This window comes from Diorhabda carinulata, chromosome 12, assembly GCF_026250575.1.
Source record: "Diorhabda carinulata isolate Delta chromosome 12, icDioCari1.1, whole genome shotgun sequence".
Lineage (NCBI taxonomy): Eukaryota > Metazoa > Arthropoda > Insecta > Coleoptera > Chrysomelidae > Diorhabda > Diorhabda carinulata.
Genome location: NC_079471.1, coordinates 11,548,368 through 11,559,667, shown reverse-complemented (window position 1 = coordinate 11,559,667; position 11,300 = coordinate 11,548,368). Strand labels below are relative to the sequence as shown.

Here is an 11,300-nt window from a genome sequence, read left to right as displayed (position 1 = left end):
GTTAGATGCAAACTCACTCAAATATATGAGAAATGTTGAAATTCGACTTTAAATTAGGAAGATAGACTTAGAAAATTTTCACTCAACACAAAGTGACAATCGACCTCAATGGGCTTCAATGGATGTTAATCGACGATATCTGACAATGTTAGATGCAAACTCACTTAAATATGTCAGAAATGTTGAAATTCGAGTTTAAATTAGGAAGATAGATTTAGAAAATTTTCACTCAACACAAAGTGACAATCGACCTCAATGGGCTTCAATGGATGTTAATCGACGATATCTGACAAAGTTAGATGCAAACTCACTTAAATATGTCAGAAATGTTGAAATTCGACTTCAAATTAGGAAGATAGACTTAGAAAATTTTCACTCAACACAAAGTGACAATCGACCTCAATGGGCTTCAATGATGTTAATCGACGATATCTGACAAAGTTAGATGCAAACTCACTCAAATATATGAGGAATGTTGAAATTCGTCTTCAAATTAGGAAGATAGACTTAGAAAATTTTCACTCAACACAAAGTGATAATCGACCTCAATGGGCTTCAATGGATGTTAATCGACGATATCTGACAATGTTAGATGCAAACTCACTTAAATATGTCAGAAATGTTGAAATTCGACTTCAAATTAGGAAGATAGACTTAGAAAATTTTCACTCAACACAAAGTGACATCGACCTCAATGGGCTTCAATGGATGTTAATCGACGATATCTGACAAAGTTAGATGCAAACTCACTCAAATGTATGAGAAATGTTGAAATTTGACTTTAAATTAGGAAGATAGACTTAGAAAATTTTCACTCAACACAAAGTGACAATCGACCTCAATGGGCTTCAATGGATGTTAATCGACGATATCTGACAAAGTTAGATGCAAACTCACTCAAATATATGAGAAATGTTGAAATTCGACTTTAAATTAGGAAGATAGACTTAGAAAATTTTCACTCAATATATATAAGAATTGATGTGATTTGACTTCAAATGGCGAAAATTAACTTTGAAAATTTTCAATCAAGACAAAGTGACAATCAACTTCATCGGCTTCAATGGATGTAAATCGACAATATCTGATTAAATTAGATGCAAACTCACTCAAATTTATAAGAATTGATGTGATTCGACTTCAAATGGCGACAATAGATTGCAAAAATTTTCATCAACACAAAGCGACAATCGACCTCAATCTGATTCAATGGTATGAATGGACGATATCTGATTAAATTGGATACAAACTGACCCAAATATATAAGAATTGATGTGATTCGACTTCAGATGGCGAAAATTTCTTGTTAGAATTTGTTTTTTTTTTTCTGTTAATTTTCATCATTTTTATTTCTCACCACATAAATTTGTATTCCTTATTGGATTTTTGTCAAATTTACTGTTTCTTGGTATGGATTTGATTGTCGTATAGTTTTTCTAAAACAATTGACAAAATTTGTTAATTTTCCTCAAGAATTAACGGAATTTATTGTTTATTCGTAAACATTCACAAAATTTTTTCTAATCTATGGAAAATATATAGAAATTGTTGTTTTATTTTGGTAATTCACAAGATTTCTGGTTTTCTAGTATATATTCAATACATTTGTTATTTTTTACACGTATGAATTTGCATGGTATTTATTTTACATTTGTTGTTTTTATATCAGAATTTGGAAATTTCCTTGTTTTCTTGTGAGGATTCAAAAAATTTGTCGGTTTTTGTATTAATTACCTCAATATGTATTTGAAAATTTTGTGGTTTCCCTTAAGGGTGGTTTCTACACACAAATATTGTGTTATTTTTTGTATGAATTTATATTGTACATTCTCTTTTTAGAAGAAATTTGATGTTTTCCACTGAAAATTAGCGTCTTTCAGTATTTTGATAGAATTTGCAAAGTTTTCTTCTTTCCATAAACGAAGATTTATCGTGAATCCAATATCATCCAATTGATGAAACGCTTCATCCAATTCCAGTTTATCAAAAATTTTATCTTCGTCAAAATTAAATTTGTGACAACGCAACAAACACGTATAAACGCTCCTTTGATTATCATCTTTTTAATAAGTTACTAATCTATTCACTAACTTTAAAATTTATCTATGGTATTCTTCACTATTCATTTTTCGATGACTCGGTGCGTTTCTGGTGTAATTCGATGTCGAGGTTGTAAGTTTCATATACGTATAACTTCTAATGGACAGTTTCTATAAGTGGAAGCAAGACAGAATAGCAACGAGGTTCCTTCTCGGTTCTGCGTATTCTCAAGCATGCGCAGTATAAAGTGTCTCGAACGAGAGAGAAAATAAATATTCTCAGCACCGTAACGAAGGAACGTTTTTTCCCATACCAACTGTCCATAAAGGAGTATTACTTTTCGCCAAAGAGGAACATTGTATTGATTATATAAAAAACATATATATATATATACATATATATATATATATATATATATATATATATATATATATATATATATATATATATATATGCCGACAATATATTCTCTTCTCTCTCGTTCCAGATACTTCGTGCAGGTTACGCATGCTTGAGAATGCGCAGAACCGAGCTGACATCTCGGACGATAGAGAATCGTCGTTCTGTCTTCTTAGTCGGTACAAGTTCCACCTATAGAAACTGTCCATATAGAAGTGTTGCATATAGGGAAAAAATTCGAAAAAAATCTAATAACACGTCTTCTAAAAAGATATGATTTATAAATAAAAGGCTTACAGTAATCATTTAAAAGTGAAGATTAGTTTAACCACGATTTTTGTGTTAATTTGTGGAATTTTAAAAAAATTTCTTGAAATTTCTTCAATTCTTTTCAATTTATTTCCTAGGTTAATGGAGACGGGACATTTGGAACAAGGAACTGGATTGACATGTAGAACAGTTCTACGTATTAAGAAAATGAATCAGGAATCCACTAATTTATTTTTATGTATTTAATCAAAAGTTTTTCTTGTATATTTGCTTGCTTGTACTAGTTCTAGTTGGAAGATTTTCGAATTTCCTCCATTTAGATAAAGAATTGATTGTATTTTTATATTAAATTCTATATAAAACTGAATTTACAAGTAACTTAAAATGTTAATCAACAATAATTAACTTGTTTCATCGTTTATAAACTCTTATTTAATAACCTAGATTTATTTGTATCAACATCCATTTGTTTTCATATTGTTTTTTCTTTATTTCATTTATTGTTGATAGTCACTATATGTATATCAATGTATGGAAGAGCCGAATTGAATAAATATATTCTTTTAGGGTAGTGTATGTAGTTATACAAATTGTGATATGTGTCAAATTTAAATTATGAATTGAGTTTCTTGAATATGTAAATGTAATTCCTTCCTGGTGACAAATTTCTCAAAATTTAAATATTTATAGTATTTGAAATAAAAGAAAAATCGTTTTAGTTTTATTATAATATGTACTATTACTTTATTATATGATATTTGATGTATATAATTATTTTAGTTCATTTCAGTAATCTCACTAATTATATATCTGCTTATGACATTTTACTTTACCCATAATTATCGTTTCTGTGTAGTTTCGTATATTCTAACATTTTAATTATTTTCATTTATTGACTTTAAACAAATTTGTATAATTAACTGATGCGTAATATTATTATTGTTAGTATTATCTTGAAACATATCTACTTATTTCGTTTATATTATAATTCATGCTTTAATATGAACTAGAAGCTCACCCTCCGTTTATAATTTTCCTTTTTATCTTGGTTTGCTTTGTACATATCCCTTCAACATTGAATTTAACTTGTCTTTCGATTCTTCATACTTCTGTCATTCTAAGTTTCTTTGTTTCATTTGGTATCTCTATTGTTATACTGTGACTTCTTTCATGTTCTCTGTATCTTTTCTCCTTCCTTCCATTCCAAGTTGGATATTTATATTGTTTTTTCTTTTCTACATAAATAATTAGATATCTTCATCTCTTTGTCTTTTACAGTGAACTAAAAAGTGGTCTAACTGGTGTTATATGATTTCTTTTATAATTTTTTTTATCGTGGTTTTCCTGTTTCTAATAAAGTTCGTTAATTATAAATTGTTTCTCCTCTTAGATAACTAACTTTCTTCTATACCGATACTCTCTATTTTCTTAACCCTATTTTTATTCTCTTCTTTCGTTCACTACGCTCATTATCACTACCTCAAAATTCCTTTTCATACCTTTATACAAATTCCCTTTTATCCTTTGAAAATTTTCTTTTGGAATAGCTCTGTTTATTTTAATCGTTTTCTTTCATTTTTCTGTTGAAAAATTAATAGAGAAAAAGATTATTAAAAATGAACATAAAAGTGATTAAAATGAAAATGTACAAAAGATCCAAGGAAATTTGTATTAAGAAATCAATGTGAATGTTAATGTAGTGATAAATAAAAATAGTAAAACTAGAGAAGATATTAAAAGCGTCAGGTTAAGAAAATAAATAGAAGAGATACGGAATGTTGATTATCTAAGAGAAAGAAAAATTTATGGAACATTGATTAACAAACTTTGTTAGAAACATAGGAAAATCACAATAAAAAAATTTTAAAAGAAATAATCATATGAGACCAGTTAGAGGATCACTATTTAGTACTATGATAAAGACAATGAGTTGAAGGTATCTTAAGTATTTATGTGGAAAAGAAAAACACTATAAATATCCAACTTGGAATAAGAGAAAACATACTGAAAACATGAAAGAAATTATAGTATAACAATAGAGATTCCAAATGAAACAAGGAAACCTAGAATAATCAAAAGTATGAAACTTAAAAGATAAATTTAATGTACCAAAGCAAGCCAAGATAAAAAGGAAAATTATAAATGAAGATTGAGCTTCTAATTCGTATCAAAGCATGTATTATAATACAAACGAAATAAGTGGATGTGTTTTAATAGATAATAGTAATAATAAAATGGCGATTATTGCATACTAGTCAAATATACAATTTTTTTTTTTGAAGTCGATGAAAGAAAAAATTAAGGAAAATACAAATGTTAAACCCAGTCACCTGGTGGACTAAATTACGTATGAAAGAAAGTCAATTTACAATTTGAATTTGAAGAGTTTCAGGATTTTCTATAATTATTGTAAATTGACTGAAATAATAAATTATAATCCATTCAGTGTCCCCATACTGTATGATATGTAATGTTGATAATTTGTAAAATATGTTATTAAAATATTAAGAAAATAAAGTTTGCTATAAAAATGTTTTTGTATTTGTAATGGACCTTATGATAAATGTGATATAATAAATGTTCGTAAGACACAAAGTAAGTAGATAGTTATAATTCATAGTTTTTAATTTTTCTATGTATAAGAAAGTTTGAAACATTTTTGACAGATGGCGATAGCTATGCCGTTTGCACAAACATCAGTAATCGTTATAAGGAAAGGAAATTTCAATTTTTTTTTTAAATTAAAACTGAAATATTAATCATAACACAATCGGCTTCAATGGATGGAACTCGAAAATATCTGACATTATTATAGGTCAGATCTTCACTATAAAGCAGACGAACTGGGAGAATATTTTTTTATGTTTTTCGAGCAAATAAAAACTATAAGTACTACTATTAAATCATCCATAGCTGTTGGTGTTGTTAGCGAAGCTGTATAAGATGTTCTACCCACCTGTTTTGGCAATCATTGAGAAATGAACGAAGATATTTGTTTAATACACGGAGATTTATGTTTACTATTCCAAACAATTGTGATGGTAAGGTATTGTTTAATTTCAAATAGATTATTCATACTCTCAGGAACTTTATTTCATCATTTTCATCATACCTGAGTGTCGAAAATAGTCCATAGATTAGAATGATTTTTTCGGTTAATGCTTTCGCTATATAAGAGTGATGTCATTTGATGAACTATTATAAATAGTTAATGCATATATTCTTCCCTGTTCATGGCCCGACTGTCTCAATGAAAACTAAGCAAAAGTTGGAGGTGTTGGTGACCATTTCAGCTTTTTCCTTTCCCTTTTCAGCTTATGTCCTACATCTGTATTCCAGTTTCAACTTTTTGTAAAGTGTGTTTATTCCAATATGTCCTGCAACTTTTGTTTCAGGATATTGTTCAATTAGTTGCGTTTGTTCATTTTTCTCGGTAACTATGAGTGGTGTGAATAGTTGAAGTCCTCTGTAGTATTATTGAACATAAATAACGTTGTCCTAATTAACGGACTTGATTATTTCTTGTAAAATTGATTTACCTTTGCCTAAAACCATCCAAAAGTAATTTTTGTCTAATCGTTTGTACTTGGCGAATGGTAATTTTATATAATTTACGTCGTTGATTCGAGCATCTATTACAATAACATAATTAGTATATTTAGAATCGTTGGGATTAATAGTAACATGTATTTGGTATACAGCCCAGCTTCAAAGAAGCAGTAGTTTTTGATTTTTTGTGTTGCCAGCAATTTCTTTTATACTTAAATAACTCTTTAGTATTGTGAACCGACTCCATCACGTGGAAGATTTCATATTTTTTGCTTTTTCGACAAAAGAAACTAGAAGAATATCATTGCTTAAAGTTTTAACTTTTTTGATATCTTGCCAGACCATAAAAAGCGGAAACTCGTATTCATAGATTGACCTGGACTTTGCTGGTTATGCCGTTAGTTCTAATATATTTTTGAAAATACGAGGGCTGCTACTTTTTGAGATACGACAACATTGGTGTGAATATGTCAAATATGATATTGCCATCACGAATAGGCATGTCGTATCAAAACATGTTTGGTAAGATAAATTTATTAGGTAGATCTTGGGAACGAATGAAAAGGCTGATGCGGCTTTGCCCACGTCTATATTTTAGAAAATATTAAATAAATTATTTTACATCGTTGAAATTGAGAAAAACTTGTAAAATACGCTTCACAAATAACTGATAAGGTCGAAACAATAACAACAAAAAAAAGTAAAACAAAAACGCACGGCCAGTTATATGAAGAAAATTCTAGAAAATTCTTAAAAATAAAACGTAATAAGATTAAATTCCATAAGCATTTGTCAGCGTTTATTTTACTATAAATAAGTTATTGTAAATAACTTTTTAATGAAAATTATTCAAATGAATATTGTTCTAATGATACTGTTCAATCAGGAATGAATATTGTTAGTTCGCTCGTGATATTAATTGTATTCATTCGATAACATAAAAGTAATTGTAATTTTTGTATTAATGAAATTTTTAAAAATAATTTTCGTAAACCTAAAATTATAATTGGCGCAGTCATACGGATTAGTGCGGTCGCGATTTTTCACTCATAGTGTGATAAAAAAGTTTTGACTACGTACTTCAGTACAGAAGCACTAAATCTACGTTACAACGAGGGACAGCACTCAACAGAACAGATAGCTGTAAGTGCCAAGTCTTTTTTCTCAAACTTTTGAGTAAGGAAGAGATAATTCATTAATTTTGAATACTTAATTTATATGAACGATCTTGATAATTTATTAAATACATTCTGTAAATTAAACTTCAACAATAATTCAGATTTTGAAAAAATGGCAACTTCAAACCCAAAAACCCTAAGTTGGGAACTATTTAAACTAAAATTAGAAAACATAAAACTGTATGATGGAAATATAAATACAAGTTTATAAATAGATGCGAAAAATTAATTGATACGTACTCGATTTATGATGATCATGATATTAACAATCATGTATTAGTATGTATCTAGGAAAAAAGGCGAAGCTGAAATGAATGTAGGGAATAGGACTGAGTTAAATACGTGGCAGAAAATAAAAGAAGCATTAATACAATGTTTCGCGGATAGGCGCGATTTAGACTGCATAATGCAGGAGTTAACGAGAACAAGACCATTTAAAAACGAAAACTTAATAACATTCGTTAACAGATTACTGTTACTAAAAAGTCAGACTATAGAAAGGATAAGCAATAATTTAAATCTGAGTGAAATAGATCAAAAATGCCAAATTAACCAATGCGAGAAAACAGCCTTGAACACCTTTATAGCGGGATATTCAGGTACTATACGAAATAATATGTACCTGAAAAAGCCTAGTTCATTAGAAGATGCTATGGCTTATGTTTATGAATTCGAAAATTTTGAAAAGCTCTACGGCCAATTCTATGAGCCTAGGATTTGGTATTACAGTAATAGTAATAGTACCAATAACACTACCAAAAACCCTGGTGGCAACGCCGCCTGGAACGTTTCATCGATACCATTAGGAGTGAGCTAAGGCGCCTAGCGGAGTACAAGAATGTCCATAACCCATAAACTTTAGTTTAGAGCACCGATTTGTCTGACACAGCTCAACTGGCTATATTTATTCGAGGTATTGATAAGGAGTTCACTGTTACTGAGGAATTGCTAGCTTTACAGCCGCTAAAAGCAATCACTACAGGAGAGGATATTTTTAATGGAGTTCAAAAGGTATTCACAAGTTTTGGCCTGTCATGGTCAAAATTAATTGGAGTATGCACTGATGGTGCACTTTCTATGGTCGGCTTACGAAAAGGTTTCATCGGAATTTTGAATGAAAAAGCAACAGAATTAAATGTACAAAAAGATGATTTGATAGTCCTTCATTGCATTATCCACCAACAGAACTTGTGTTCTAAGTCCATTCGACTCCACAATGTTATGAATGTGGTAGTAAAAATCATCAATTTTATTCGATCCCGAGGGCTTAACCATCGTCAGTTCAAGACGTTTTTGGATGAAATATCAGCTGAATATAACGACGTAACATATTATTGTGAAGTCAGATGGATGAGCAAAGGAAAAATGTTGAAACGGTTTTACGAGCTTAAAAATGAGATAGCAGACTTTATAAAAATAAAAGATAAGCCACTATCTGAATTGAGCGACCCAAAATGGATATGTGATTTAGCATTTCTGGTCGATCTTACAGGCTATTTGAATGATTTAAATTTGAAACTTCAAAAACAAGGACAGTTAGTAAATGATTTGTACAGCCATTTGAAAGCGTTTCAGATCAAATTACGCTTGTGGGAGTCACAGATGAAGTCTGGTAACAGTTACCATTTCATCATTTTATTTTGTTATTTTAATAAATACAATAATCACATTGTCAATATACACATACATGTCAATAATAAATACATAGTACAATAATAACATTGTCGTATTATTTCATGTCTAATATCTATCGCAAAAAAATATTATCACTACTTTAAAATATACTAAGTACTTTTAAACGCGGCCCGCGAAGGTTTTGCACGCAAAAGTTTGGCCCTCAGCATGTCAAAGGTTGCCTATACCTGCTCTAAACGCTTGAGAAATCACATCAAAAAAATAATCAACAAAATAGATACTTACACACAACATCCAGAACATCAACAACATATGCGTGAGTATATTGATTTGCTTCAGCAGAAGCTGAAAGCGGAGTCGAAACGTTTATCAACATACATTAAGTGTACAAAGAAGAAGCTACAGAATAATACTTTTCATAGCAACCAAAAAGTATTTTACAGGGAACTTGTAACTACTCCCCATAAAACACCAATCAACCTATACCATCGTAACCGACATTGGAAAAGTACTGGTCCTCATTGTGGTCAACTCCCAGAATCCACAAGAGAAATGCCTACTGCAGAGCAGCCGAAGAGATGCGATTAAATATTGCTCCGATGCTGTTTGATGATTTCACAATGACTGACGTGATCCAAAACTAGTATAAGAAATTCCCGAGCGTATACAGGGAATTAGCGAAGCAATTTTCTCACCTCCTACATAACCCAGAAGATATTCCAATATTTTTATCACTGGGTTCCACTCATTTGCTTCCAAAGAGCTCCCAGACGGATGGCCCCACTCAGTACAAACCTATCACGTTCCTACCCTATTTACATAAAATACTTACAGCTTGTATCACTAACAGAATTTATAGGCACGTCGAGGAACATCTTAGCAGAGGAATAGAAGGTTGCAGAAGAGATCATCAAGGGTGCAAATAACAGCTTATCATGGATTATGTGATACTTTAGCAAGCACAGAAAGATCACCGGAATATGCACACTGCTTTGAAAAGCGTTTAAAATCGGTCCAAATTCCCTCAGTACTGACGAAATACCCCGAAATATAGGGGAATATATCAGTCCTCTGAGTCCTCTGTGGTTCTGCCTTGCAATGAATTCCCTATCTACCATACTCAATGATACAGAGTACGGATTCAACAGAGACACGAACTGACCATCTCCCATCTTCTTTATATGGACGATATCAAGCTATACGCAGCAAATAAGCGTCAAATCAATCACCTTCTAGATATAACACATCGATTCTCTACCGATATACATATGGAGTTTGGACTGTCTAAGTGCAAGACTCTACATATCGAGAAAGGCATTATCATTCATCATAACTTCCCAACGGAGATATCGTACAGGCGATGAAATATGGAGAAACCTACAAATACCTAAGATTTCAACAGGCTAAGCTCTTGGACCACAAGCAGGCAAAAGATAGAATCCAGCATCAAAAGAGTGAAGTCACTTATGCAATCCGAATTAAATGCAGGCAACTTAGTCCAGGCAATCAACACCTATACCATACCTGTTTTAACGTACTCTTTTGGAATCCTAAAGTGGACGAAAACAGAGCTAGAAGGTATTCAGAGGTTGACACGAATAATGATGACGAAAAACAACAACCACCACCCGAAGTTATCCACTATTAGAACAAAATTACCCCGAAAGGAGGGTGGAAGAGAATTGATTGGCCTTATTAACCTGCACTCTCGACAGATAATGAAATTACGTGATTTCTTTCATATTAAATCGGAAGTCTCAACTCTGCACCGGATTATATCCAAAGCGGATAAGGATTATACACCTCTCAACCTCGCATCGCCAAAATCTGACTCAAATATAGTATTGGACACCGAAAAACTGGAATAGTGGTCACGAAAGCACTACACTGTAGACATCATCATGACCTCAACCAACCGCATGTTGATAAAGAAGCTTCAAATAGATGGCTTACTAGCGGCAATCTCTTTCCAGAGACTGAAGGCTTCATGATGGCTATACAGTATCAAGTTATTAACACGAATAACTACAAGAAAAATATTATTAAGGATCCGAACACTCATCTGACAAATTCATGCAGAAAGTACCAACAAACATCAGAGACCATCTAGCATATAACATCTGCTTGTAGTGCGTTAGATGATACTGACTATCTACACCGGCATAACCAAGTGTGCAACATCATCTACCAGAAACTGACCAACAAGTTCGGTCTTTTCAATACATATAC

The 11,300-nt window shown here is 31.3% G+C and overlaps 1 protein-coding gene across 1 annotated transcript; it reads left to right on the top strand.

Moving 5' to 3' along the window:
- Positions 1 to 7,746: 7,746 nt before the first annotated feature.
- LOC130900279 (uncharacterized) lies at positions 7,747 to 8,253 on the top strand. The gene has a single exon (XM_057810790.1). The coding sequence runs from the start codon at positions 7,747 to 7,749 to the stop codon at positions 8,251 to 8,253; it is 507 nt and encodes a 168-aa protein (XP_057666773.1).
- The last annotated feature ends 3,047 nt before the right edge of the window (positions 8,254 to 11,300 follow it).

Excerpts from the sequence above, each read along its gene's own strand:
- LOC130900279 (XM_057810790.1), top strand. The coding sequence starts at position 7,747 with ATGAATGTAGGGAATAGGACTGAGTTAAATACGTGGCAGAAAATAAAA.